Source organism: Nicotiana tomentosiformis, chromosome 8, assembly GCF_000390325.3.
Source record: "Nicotiana tomentosiformis chromosome 8, ASM39032v3, whole genome shotgun sequence".
NCBI classification, from domain to species: domain Eukaryota; kingdom Viridiplantae; phylum Streptophyta; class Magnoliopsida; order Solanales; family Solanaceae; genus Nicotiana; species Nicotiana tomentosiformis.
The window spans coordinates 60,644,375-60,658,075 of record NC_090819.1 but is presented as its reverse complement, the minus strand read 5'-3'; the positions used below and the strand labels follow the sequence as shown (position 1 = coordinate 60,658,075).

General features: G+C 34.5%; 1 protein-coding gene and 1 long non-coding RNA gene across 4 annotated transcripts; both read left to right on the top strand.

Moving 5' to 3' along the window:
* The first annotated feature begins 3,006 nt into the window (after window positions 1–3,006).
* LOC104101472 (probable xyloglucan endotransglucosylase/hydrolase protein 30) lies at window positions 3,007–6,731 on the top strand. Its single transcript, XM_009608920.4, has 4 exons — window positions 3,007–3,374; window positions 3,498–3,598; window positions 3,862–4,070; window positions 5,984–6,731. Exons 1-4 carry the CDS (start codon window positions 3,146–3,148, stop codon window positions 6,540–6,542), a joined length of 1,098 nt encoding a protein of 365 aa, XP_009607215.1. The 5' UTR covers window positions 3,007–3,145; the 3' UTR covers window positions 6,543–6,731.
* A 1,571-nt stretch (window positions 6,732–8,302) lies between these two features.
* LOC104101471 (uncharacterized) lies at window positions 8,303–12,974 on the top strand. Of its 3 annotated transcripts, XR_687498.2 has the most exons (8): window positions 8,303–8,411; window positions 9,319–10,401; window positions 10,485–11,313; window positions 11,425–11,528; window positions 11,597–12,054; window positions 12,237–12,354; window positions 12,436–12,550; window positions 12,662–12,974. It is a non-coding gene; the product is annotated as an uncharacterized lncRNA (long non-coding RNA). The 3 variants fall into 3 exon arrangements; XR_687499.2 differs by having other exon boundaries at window positions 9,319–11,313; window positions 11,597–12,019; XR_687497.2 differs by having other exon boundaries at window positions 9,319–11,313.
* Window positions 12,975–13,701: the final 727 nt, after the last annotated feature.

Sequence of the window (13,701 nt, the reverse complement as noted above, 5' to 3'; positions counted from 1 at the left end):
ATTCGGTGTTTTTCACAAAGTGGCATAAGAGGACCACGATCCTTCAGAAGGACAGGTGGATTTTCTCGAGGCACACTTCGTACCTCTTGCAAAAGTCTAGGATCATCGGGTCAACCGAGCCCAATGTAAAGGGGTAAGTGTAAACACTTACATACCCCTCCACGTAAGTGGTAATGTCGTCCTCAGGCCCGGGGACAACTACATCTTTGCCTTCCCATCTACAGTCCTCTCAGACTATGGGAAGGGTATCTTCAATAATAGAGCATATATATCTCCATGCTCCTTCATCCCGGTCTTGTTTGACGGGGGCCTTCTCAACCTTGAAGTCATCCCTGATGGAGCAGCCCCCGGGTATGAAGCTTTTCATAGGAGGCTCGGGGAGTGCCTTGAGAGCATCTGCCTCGACATCTGTGGCCGGGTGAGAAGATAAAGGGGCCGTTTGCTATGGTATAGAGTTGGAAGTCTTGGCCATCGTAAATATGGGAAATGTATGAAGATTTGGAGAAGGTGTATGAAGATTTGAAGTTTAGAAGTGAAGATATGATGTTCTAGGATGAAAATCCAAGAAAATGTATAAAGGTTTGAAGGTTGAAGATGAAATACGAAGGTTCAAGAAACAAGGTATGAAGATTTGAGAAAGTCAAAAGCCTTTGTAGAGTTCGAAGGTAAAAGCTAGGATCAGAAAGTGAAGGAAGTGAAGGGGGCGGAGCTTTCATAGGGGGGAATACGTGACGTTTCGCATTTGAAGGCAGCCAGCCGATGAACGACACGTGTCTGAAGTCAGAATGACACGACTGATGGGACATTTTGGCTTATCCGCCATCTCGGTTGTAACGTGCGAAGGAAGGAACAGGGGTTCATCTATCGTCTCCCATCATTTCGGCAAACCTACTCTTTGGGAAATGAATGGACTATCTGTATACGGGTGAAACCGGGGGTAACATATACCCTTATTTCCCGGTGGGTCGAACGAAGCAAAGATATGACTGCATGGGATCGGAATCGAAGCCGGGGACTTCTTGTACTAAGGCCCGAACGGAGTGTTCGCCATCGGACTTGATAAGACAACACTTCCCCGAAAATCCGGAACGAGCTCCGAGACCTCGGAAAGCATGGCAGCGGTTGCACACGACTAACAGAGGGTCGTGATATCCGCACCCCACCGGATATCACGGCTCAGATCTCGCCCCCTGTCGGCAGTAGATCAGTAATTGGCAAGAAAAGATGATTTTTACCTTTTTTAGTATTGTACTAGGAGTGTAACTCTCCTGCTATATAAAGGGGAAGTATTTTCTTTGATAGGGTATATTGTAACACGCATACCAAGACAATATAAAATTATTTCTCTGTTCTTTGTTCTTGATTGGCTTCGAACCCAAGACCCAACCGAGGGCAGAAACTATTGTCCAATCCAAGTTCAAGTTAGGCCATAGCTTTACGACTGGTTTGATTATTCATTGTGTCTTTAGCTCATTTATCTAACGTTCTTGATTATTTGTGTTGTATCAATCCACATATCTTTAAACCGTGTATAAATTCAATTATTATCTATTTTAAGGGTAAACAGAAATCACGAAGAAAAGAAATTTGCAGTAGTCGAAATTGCATGAAGAATCCAAAAATATTCTATAATGAAGTGTATGATACGTTATCCAATCCTAATACAAATTTGTCTTTAACCTATATAAACTTGACAAAGTTCTTTCTTCATGAAATCATTTCAACTTCCATTTCAAAAGTAATATTATTTACTTTTTCTTCGTCTGCAAGTAGTGGCGAACCTAAAACTTTATGCAAGCAGATTCGGATATATACTAAGTCCTCGACAGCAGTTGACATTAAAAGCGACACTAAGTTAACATACAATGTTTACCTTGCTCCTTTTATTGTGGTTCTTATAGAAACGTTAAAGAAAACATTGCTGCTACTCATTATTTCGTTTCGAAGTTGCCTTATTTTAATTTTGTTTAAACATTTACCTAGATTTTAACAATAGATTTATTTATCTTACAAACTTTACAATTTATTAAAATTTATTTTATAAATTTTACCGAAACAAACATCAATTTGATCTATATTTAAATATTAAACTTATAATTTAACTTGCGCTAACTATAAATCAAAAATAACACAAGAGAGCTATAAACTAAATCAAATTAATAATTTCAATATAAGTTTCAAAACTATGAAAGGAAACTAATATAAAATAAATAATAAGAGAAAGAAGAAGCAGCAGCAGCAGCGATGCAGGTCGATAACCAAGAGACAAGTAAAATAGTTTAAAATAATATGAAATGTTTCATATAAAAAGTTGTCAAGTTTGGATACAATAATATTTGAAGGAAAAATTGCACCTTCATTTCTATTCTTTTTCATGTTTTCATGCAATTGAACTGAGCAAATTGAAGTAGTCAAACTCTCTCATGAATTGGTTTATTTGATATCAATCATCAAGTTATCAAATTTCAAAATCAAGTTTAATCTTTTTAACTTTCTATTAGTTTTTAAATTATAATTTAAATATATCAACAAAAAAAATAAGTATGAATCTGATTACTGAAAACTCAAAAAAGAGAATGATTAAAACTTTAATGCAATCTCAAAAGGTACTCTTAATAAATATTATCAAACAATAAAAAAGTTAAATATACAGTGTCATTTATTCCTAATAAAAGTTGGCTTTAGGCCACAAATCTCATTGACCTGCCACTGAAAATTAGAATTAGAACAATAAATTGATAAATGTCATATTATTTTTCTAAAATATCAATATTCTTAAAGATATTCTTTCTAAAAATAATTTTAAATAAATTCAATTTGTCAAAACGTTTAATTTATTCTCAAACGGAGTTTGTTTTTTCCTTTCTTCAAAAATCAAACTCTCGTGGCAATCCAGTTAATAACCCGTAACCACGAGGATTATTATGTAAGTACACCCTTCAAAACTGAAACCTGCCAAATCTCTCTCGCTTCATAATCTTCATGGCTGTATATTCTGTTGCCAAATATTAATCTTTATGAAACAAATAATTCGCAAATAAGAGAAGAGAAGAGAACTATATAAAGGAGAAGAAGAACCCAACATATATATAAAGAATAAAAATAAATAAAACTTCACTATAAAATTACAAAAAAAAAGGGCAATATGGATTATCGAGTTCTTTCATCTCTATCAAAATCGTTGACACCCTTCTCTCTCCTTATGTTGTTATATATTTTCCCGGCGGCTGAGACGGCAACGGCGACCACCGCAAAGGCTTTTAACCTCTCCACCATCACATTCGAAGAAGGATATTCCCCTCTTTTTAGTGATTTCAATATCGAACGATCTCCTGATGATACAAGCTTTCGTCTCCTCCTTAATCGTTTCTCTGGTAATTAACCTTTTTAATTATTATTATTGTAAGTATTTATTTTAATTTCTTAATTTTTATGTATATTTTATTTGATTTAAACTTTTCTATTTCAATATTAATGTTTGTCTTTTACCTTTTCAGGGTCTGGTGTAATTTCGACAGAATATTACAATTATGGATTTTTTAGCGCTAGTATTAAGCTGCCAGCCATATATACTGCCGGCATCGTTGTCGCATTTTATGTAAGTAATATATGCATGTTGTTGTATGTGTATAGTTTCTTTATGTAAAATATATGCATGTACATGATCTGAAATCCAAAACAAGATTATTTATTGAAGGAAAAAGCACATTTGTTATTTTGCACGGTGAAGAGTTCCATGAAAATGCGTCTACTTTGACTATTAATGCATCATTGGAATTTAAAATAAGTGATAATACATGAAATTTCTTTTCTCTTTTCAAACATCTATAGTTGAAAGATGTTGTATTAATTGATATATAGACGTCAAATGTGGACACATTTGAGAAGAATCATGACGAGTTAGACATCGAGTTTCTGGGGAATGTGAACGGGCAGCCATGGAGATTTCAGACCAACTTGTATGGAAATGGGAGCGTAAGCCGTGGGAGAGAAGAGAGGTATAGAATGTGGTTTGATCCTAGCAACGACTTCCATCACTACAGCATTCTTTGGACCCCCAAAAATATCATGTAAGCACTTTAATCATTTTTAAATTTTTTAATTGCCTTCTTCCAATTTATTTGGATAGTTAACTTTAAGATGAAATTTAAATTTTTCCTAATTGCTTCTTCTCTTTAATTTTATTCCTTTTATAATAGGAGTATAATAATTTTGTTAGTTATGGAAAGCATTAGGCAGCAATTAGTTGCTGTAAAAATTGGCATTATATTGTGCCTACCTTTTGGCCAAACGCGGAGAGAGAAATTAATAAGAAAGAAAGGTTGCTAGCTATTCGTTTTCGAAAAAGTTAAGCACCTAAATAATTTTGGTTACCTATTGCGTTTGTTGGATGAGACCATGCTTAGCTTTCTTTTAGGTACTTTATGGTTGGTTTTTTTATGAACTTTTCCGAATTTCTATTTTAATGATTAATAGTTGCTATATATACAAACATATGAAAACATGTGATGATTTATAACTTCCACAAATTACTGCCATATATTCACAAGTGTTCTTGCATAGAATAGAGACTCTTTCTTGGAGGAACTGAAAGTTAATTTTGTACATATTTTTTCTCTGGAGTTTATTTTTCATACTTTTTACTACTTTTTTTTTTTTTTTTTTTTTTTTTTTTTGGAATGGGTGACCTTAGTGTCGAAAGAGGGGGTCATAACATGCCAAAGAAGTTATGGTCCAGTTCACGGGAGGAAATAATTAAACTGTTGATTAGCTCATTAATGAGAGTGACTAATCTTCTAAAAGGGTAAAAATTGTAATTGCACGGTTTACGGCAATGCAAATATTACTTTTTCCTTTTCTAAGAAACGTCTTTAAAGCTGGAAAACTGGCGTGATGGGCTGTTTTCCAAGTGACGTTTGCACTAGCTAATTGTATACGTTAAGACTTAAAAGAGTTTGTCTATACTTTGAACTTATCACGCTTAATAAATGTCGTTGTTAGCACAAAATTCTTATAAGTGCCCTCATAACAAGTGTTTAGGTTATGTTGCCTCAAAGTGTACTTACCGTCAAGTTTATATGATATAAACTGCCCAAGATATAGCCAACTGAAAGCTTTATAAAGATAATCTTGTTTCTACCCATAAAATATATACTACTAAACTAAGAGTACAATAGGAAATATCAATGTGTTTCTTGGCTAGCTATAAGGAAGGTTCAGTGTGGGATGAGTCTGGCCAAATCTGAACTGTTTTGTCATTCTTTTATGGACTAATTTAAGGTTTAAAAGCTGTTTTAAAAGGTTGAGAATGAGTATTGCCCTAATTCTTCTTTAATGTTCTTGAAAACCTGGATATTCACAATGTTACTAAAGGCACAGATTTGTATATCTCTGCTCCATTTGGCACTCCACAATTGAGATTATTTAGCTTCTACCTCCGAATACTAGCTAAACATTCTATTATCGTGGTAGATATTTATCAAAATCGCTCTTCTAAAAGATTTTCGTGATGTTTCCTACTTGGAATATTGAGTAAAATCCATACTCAACTACTTACTGATGTTTTCAATAACCTAGATTTGGAAAACCATTAAAATGAGCAATTTAGCCAAGTACATTGACAACTAGCATACTTTGTTCTATTCGCTTTTCTTGATTCTCTAATCTCTTAAATTGCCAAAATAAATTATTTAAGAAATCAAGAAAAAAGGAGAATGTCCCCTTTACAGTTGCACATTACTAGAAAGTTGTCGAACAAAAGATTCCTTAGCTTGTTGAAGATTGTAATGTAGTGGCAGATTGTAATGTAACAACTTCCAATACTTTGTAACTTACAAGTTTTTGTTGCATAAGATGTCGATAAAAATCATGTATATCAAAAAGAATTAAGTTACGACAGTGTAAAAGTTATTACAAAGCTAAAAATTTGTTCATTCATTAGTGTTTCTTTTTAACTAACCTCCAAAACCTTGGTTTTGTATAGATTCTACGTTGATGAGACACCAATAAGAGAAGTAAATCGTAATCCAGCAATGGGAGGGGACTTTCCATCAAAACCAATGTCCTTATATGCCACAATTTGGGATGCATCTTCTTGGGCTACAAATGGCGGCAAGGCTAAAGTTGACTACAAACATGAACCTTTTGCAACTGAGTTCAAAGACTTGGTTCTTGAAGGCTGTATAGTAGATCCCATTGAGCAAATTTCATCTACAAATTGCACTGATAGAATTGCCAGACTGCTTTCTCAAAACTACTCTATCATGACACCCGAAAGGCGAAAATCAATGAAATGGTTTAGAGAAAGATACATGTATTATTCTTATTGTTATGATAATATTAGGTACCCTGTGCCACCTCCAGAATGTGTTATTGTTCAATCAGAAAGAGACTTATTTAAGGATAGTGGAAGGCTTAGGCAGAAGATGAAGTTTGGTGGCAGCCACAGCCACCGGAAACACCGCCCTGGACGGAGCTCTAGGCGGCGGAATAGGGCTGCTGGTGGTGGTTCATCAAAGTCTGGCCAAGCTGCTGCAATGTAATAAATTGTAAATTGTACGAGGGGTAATTATTGGGTGTGAAAATTTCTCTACTCCTATAGATGGTGTATCAAGGAAATTAGCATAGACATGAGTGGTATAGATATCAATGTGGTGCTAATTGGGTGAATATTAAAAACTGTGTCCACATATATTTTTCTTTATAATGGTTTCTTCACTACGTGTGTTGGATATTTATTGTCATACAAATGATCACCTTTTCATTTGTGAACAATTATGTGGTAGCTATCCACTGAAGAAAAGTAGGATGAGCCACGGCTTTGTCCAAAAATCACATGCGATCACATGAAGATATATTTCATATATTAACTAATCGTTACAAAATGTGATCCTTCTTCTCAGTGCCTGAGTTGAATGGTCATTAACATAATTGTCATATACAAACCTCAGTGGAGAAATAAAACGTAGTAGGGCAGTAGAATGAATGTGTATTTTTGACTTGGAAGACAAATTAAGAAGTGTGTGTTAATGTGTTGCACAAGTGGTCCTCCAAGTTCATCAAGCAAAGACCCGCATTTAGTTAGTATTTATCGTTCATGTTCAAGTCTTGAGCCAGTTACAAACCATATAATAAAGCAAGCAATTCTGATAATCGAAGAAGAGATAAGGTGCTTGGAGAAATCAAGTATCCAGCTGCCTATATGGTTTCTAAAAATATCATGTTATCGTAAGTACCATCTACATTATAAGCTTAATAACATCATCAGGAGGTAGCTGCCATTTGACAGGAACGATGGTGTTTCGAAGAGAAGAAGTTACAACATTTTTAAGGAAAGATCGAAATTCCGCAACTTGCGTGATGATATGTTTGATGAAGATCAAGTTTGAGGAATTATTAAAACCTTCTTATTGATATTCCAAAGAAGAAACCATAGGAGAATTGTTTGTGGAAGGCCAAGAATAATATTGTGACTGCATCTTTGGATAGCAGATAAATGGAAGAACTTTGTATTGGCATCACCATCATTTAATTATAATTATTGGATGTGAGATTTGAGCTTCCAAAAATCTTCTTCATCCTTAAGTAAGATATGAAATTCACCGACAAGAGAATCTTCAAGTTCATAATAAAAAGCACTATATGTAATCACATAAATACAAAGGTTTATACTTATCATAAGAGTATTGAACCGTCCGTTGTTTCCACTTTTAAGAATAAATGTAGAATTGGTTAAGCAATAATGTGAAAGGTTCTAATCATACTATAATACGAAGGTAAATAATTATCGTAAGAGTACTATTGAACCCCCATTGCTTCCACTTGTTAGAATGAATGTAGAATTAGTTAAGCAATAATGTGAAAGGTAATTTTATATAGCGATTGTAAGTACTATTACATGGGAGTAAATATTAGTTCTTTGTGATCCGGTAGATGTGCAGTTATAAAATTTCAAAAATAAAAGTGTTCACATATGATAAGTCACTACTAAAAAACAGCTGATTTGCGATTGAGAATTTCCAACCGGAAAAATTAGTTGGAAATTTCCGACTAATTCGGTCGAAATTATCAAAAATAATATTTGTTATACTTTTTTTAATTTTTCCGACTATTTTTCCGACAACATTGGTCGCAACGTTTGGCGCAAAAATCCAGGATAAAAAAATTACGACGGATTTAGTCAAAAAAATAAAAGTCAAACTATTTTATTTGATCATATGCAACCGAAACGGACGCAAATTTATTTAAATTTTGATCAAATTATTTTTTTAAAGTTGCGACTGAAATGGTCGCTATTTTTGCAACGAAATCAGCTGCTCATTGTTTTTAAAACTCCAGCCCCGCCCCCATTTCTTTCTTCTTCTCTCTTCTTCCTCCATTGAGACCCCCTCGCCCGCTGCTCGCCGGAAAAGGTACGTCACTCTCTTCCCTCTTCTTCCCCAACCCTCCTTTTTATTAAACCCATCCCCTATATCCGTCCCCTTCCCTCACCCCTTCGTTTTACCCAACCTCTTCTCTCCCGCTGTCGTCCCCATCTTGTTACCCCTTTACCCCACTGTCGTCCCCATCTTGTTTACCTCCCCCCTCCCCTCACTGTCCCCATCTTGTTATAGAAGACTATAATATTTTAGAATTTATTTAGGAATCTAAATATTTTGTTGAAAATCACATTAGGAATCTTGCATCTAGGTTTTAGATACTTTTTAGTTCTCTAATTGAATTAAATTTGAAATTATTTTAGAACTTTCATAGATGTTTACTTAGAATTGCCATAGATTTATTTTTAGAATTGCCATAGATGTATTAATATTTAAGCTTGAAACTAAATTCACTTTTGAAATTGAGGTTAATACCTATATGTAGTTTTAACAATTACGAAGTTTATGTATATGTGAAATTGTTAGCTTTTAGAGAAGAATGATATGGAATTGTATTAAGTAGTTATAATTTAAAGTTTTAGATTTATGTTTAAGAAGTTAAGCTTATTATGGCTTCCTAATTTATTAAATGGACTAATATTAAATTTAAAACTTAATAATTGCTACATTAAAAGAAATTTGTAGATTTGACAAATTATTGGCTATGTGTGGATTTTATGAACATATAAGAAGCTATTTAAATTTAATTTGTATTTTGAGAGATTTATATAACATAGAATAGGGGATATATGAAAGATTTCAAGTGTTAATGAATTTTAATTTAAAAGAATATAATACTTTAAAAAAATGAACCTCGAATTGGCGTAACCTATTAATTTACTTTAAATAAACTAAATAATTTTAAATATCTTATAAATTTCAAGTTTTTTTGTTTGTGTAGATGGCATTTGCGCATCGTAGGTGGATGTATAATAGGAATCATCCTAATCGTGTGAGATTAAGGGATGAATTTAAAGAAGGGGTTGTTGGATTTATTGCTAAGGCAAGGACACTTGATCATTTTCGTATTGAAGGAACGATTAGGTGCCCTTGTATGAAATGCAAGTGTGTTAAATTATTGGGAGAAGATGTTGTTACATGTCATTTTTTTAAAAAGGAATTTATGAAAAATTATTATGTATAGACTGCTCATGGGGAGAATCTTGATAGCGTAAATGGTGTTGATTTTTATAATTCTTTTGGTGGTGAGGAGGGTAGTCCCGTATTGGAGAATAATGTTGAAAATTCTATATTCAATGACATGATGAGGGATCCCTTTGAGATATTTTTGGGAGCTCAATCTGAACCAAATGATGAGGCTAAGAAGTTTTTCAAAGAGTTAGAGGAAGCTAGTTGTCCGTTGTATGAAGGCTCAATGCATTCCAAGTTGTCTGTTGTTGTTCGATTACTTCAGATTAAGTTGGATATTTTTATTTCTCAATCGGGCATGAATTCTATCATTGAGCTTATGAATGAACTTAATCAGTATAACATTGACCTACCGAAAGATTTCTACACGGCAAAAAAATAGTTTCCAAGTTGGGTCTTTCATCAGAGAGGATTCATTGCTGTGAGAATGGTTGCATGTTATTCTATAAGGATGATGCATCTCTAGAGAACTGCAAATTTTGTAACAAGACTCGTTACAAGGATGCCACAAATGATAAGAAGAAGAAGACCCCGGTGAAGGCGATGCACTACTTACCCCTTATACCAAGGTTAAAGAGGTTGTATGCATCAATGAGCTCCGCTCATCATATGAGATGACATTATGAGCATAGAAGACCAGATAGTGTTCTATGTCATCCTTCAGATAGAGAAGCATGAAAGCATTTCGATAGGATATTCCCGGACTTTGCTAATGAACCAAGAAATATTAGGTCGGGATTATGCGCTGATGGATTCACTCCATTTGCAGGTTTTGCTGCACCATATTCATGTTGGTCGGTGTTTGTTACGCCGTATAATCTTCCACCTGAATTATGTATGGCAAGTCCATATTTATTTCTAACTTGTATTGTTCTAGGTCCATGCAATCCAAAAATGCTGATTGATGTTTACATGCAGCCTTTTATTGATGAGTTGAAGTTATTGTGGCATCAAGGCGTGGAAACATATGATGTATAAACTAAGCAAAACTTTAAATTGTGTGCTGCTTTGATGTGGACTATAAATAATTTTTCTGCTTATGGAATGATGTTCGAGTGATCAACTGCCGGAAAGTTAGCTTGCCCGACTTGTATGGAAGATACAAAGTCATTCACTTTGAAACACGGAGTAAGAACACATGGTTTGACTGCCATCGCCGCTTCTTGACAATGGATCATGAGTTCAGGAGAAATACTAGTGCATTTATAAAGAAATAAAAAAATCTAAGAAGAAAAATTATACTTTACCTAGATTAATTTAGCTTCTCCCCACCTACACCAAATATGAGCTCTCCTCCTATGCCTCCTCGTCCTTCCATGCCAGCTTCACAGTCATCTGACGTTTTCAAAGTCCCTCCCCCGTCTAGCTCGCTTCAGTATTACTCCATGCCTTCTCATGGTGGCTCAGCTTTGACCACCATTAATTTTATACCCACGTCTCATTTCCCAGCTTCTTCCCTACATGATCCTGCTAGTCAATTTGGTGGCTCACCACCGATTGCATCCCCGAGCCATCATAGTAGCCAGCATGGTGGTTCGTCTTTTGTGCCTCATACATCGCCCACTCAATTATTATCTCCATCATTATCCACTCCAAGTATATCTAATTTGGATATTGGAGGCTCTCACGCAGCTGCATCCCCACCTACCAGTACTTCTACAGTTGCTGGTACCGTGAGACAGTGTACTGGAGGGACTGTACAGTACGATCATCTTCATCGGCTGATTATCGTTCCCCATGGCGAAGGGTGAGTTTTCCTTCAATTTCCTTTTAAAATCTTTCAATAAAATTTTGCATATAATGAATTTAATGACATTTTATATGTTAAATTAGATGCATGTTTTTACCATCCTTTCAGGCCACACATATGGTGATGGAATCTATGAAGCCATTTTTTCATGAGCCATGAAATTCCTGGAGACAGATACCGTACCAGATCAGAATATGTGACAACAATTTAAGGTAAGAATAAATTAATTTTTATTAATACTTATCCCCATTCTTCTAATATTATTTATTCAATTTTGCAGGTTAGGTGCGTGTGGCAGCCTACACTTGAAAATCTGGTGAATGAGAACTTCGAGTAGAGAGCACCGAAGCGGATATCAGATTCACTTCATATTGCTAGGAGAGGTGGCACCAAACCTGTTTGGATACGTAAAGATATCTAGAGTCAGCTCTTGGCGAAGTGGGATACCCTTGAGTGGAAGAAGAAGAGTGAACATGCAATGTTAAACAGAGCTTTTACTAAGGGTGGAGCATTGCATACTGGAGGTTCAATTAGCTTTGCAACCCATCATTTGAGAATAGTAATTTCATTATAAAATATTCTTAATTTTACAAGTATGCAAATTGAACACACACCTGTAGCTTCTACTAAGGGTGGAAGAAGAAGAGTGAACATGCAATGTTAAACAGAGCTTCTACTAAGGGTGGAGCATTGCATACTGGAGGTTCAATTAGCTTTGCAACCCATCGTTTGAGAATAGTAATTTTATTATGAAATATTCTTAGTTTTACAAGTATGCAAATTGAACACACACACACACACACACACACACACACACACACACACACACACTATATATATATATATATATATATATATATATATATATATATATATATATATATATATATATATATATCTAATTACTTCTTAATTTTCAGGGAAAGGAATGTGAGGGGAGATGTGACTTATGCTGAGGTCTTTGTGGAGACCCACAGGAAGAAGAGGAAGGACGACACAAGAGAAGGATGGGCCAAATCACGTGCTTCAAAGACATTTGTATAATCCCAACACTAACACTATATTATTTTTCCCTTTTGGTTTATTTTATTTATATAACGTGTATTATTTTTATTTAAGGACAAGTATCATATTGATCTTGATGCATGGCGACAAACTCAGTCTGAAGGAACTCAGCCGGCCCCAGAGGATATGACTGCAATTTTGGCACAGGCAACCGGTGGCGTGAATAATGGTATAAATATTATGTAATTATCTATTTTGGTATTAGTTTGAAAGTTGCGTGTTTGTTTTCTTACTTTTTTAACTTTCCTTTCTTTATTTCTTGTGAAAATAATAAATAAAGGTCTAGTCTACGGGATTGGAGTACAACCATCGTCCAGTCATCCACCATCAACATTATTCACTGGGGCATCAGTTTCCCAAGAAGACATGGAAGCTATGCGTCAAAAAGTGAATCAAATGTCGTGAGAATTTCAAGCAACTCAGACTTTGATCCAAAAATTATTAAGAAAAAAAAAAAGCAAGAAAGGAGCTACGATGGAGTATGAGTATGAGTCTAAGGAGGAGACTAATTCTGAATAGGCTATTTGAATGTTTTAGAGTTCAAGTTAGAGACATGTATAATTTATGTTGTTTGATAGTTGGTTGTTTGATTAGTTGATTGAATTGTTATAAATATTACTGTTCGTTTTGTAGTAAATATTGTTTTTGGATTGTTAAATTAGGTTTTTGAATTGTTATATTAGGTTTTTGGTTGGTTGTTAGGTGGTTGCTTGGTTGTTTTATTTGGCAGGTGGTGTAATTAGAAATACAACAGAATTCTGCTTAAAAATGCCCAGATTTGCAACTGAATCAGTTGCAAATTTCACCAGAAATTACCCAAATTTACGACTGATCGCAAATTGAACATTTCTAACAAAATTTAATTAAGATTTGCGACTGAATCAGTCGCAAATGGAGAATTTTAGATATTTTTAATTAATAATTAATATTTACGACTGTTTCAGTCGGAATAATTAATTAAAAATTAATTTATTTTTTAATTTTTCGACGGAATTAGTCGAAACTTTTAATTTATATTTATTTTTTTAATTCTTGTCAGCGACTGAATCAGTCGCTAAATTTGCAATTGATTTGGTCGTAAATGGCTTAATTTCAAATGTCCCCGTATTTTTCAGTTTACGACTGAATCCGTTGAAAATTTTTGAGTGATTCTGTCGCAAATATATTGTGACCACATATTTTCCGACTAACACTTTTCAGTCGGAAATCTATCGGAAAAGTACGATTTTCGATCGATTTCCGACTGATTTGACGGGCGCAAATTTGCTGTTTTTTAGTAGTGAGTACCATGCATGGATGACAAAATAAGACAAGGATGTC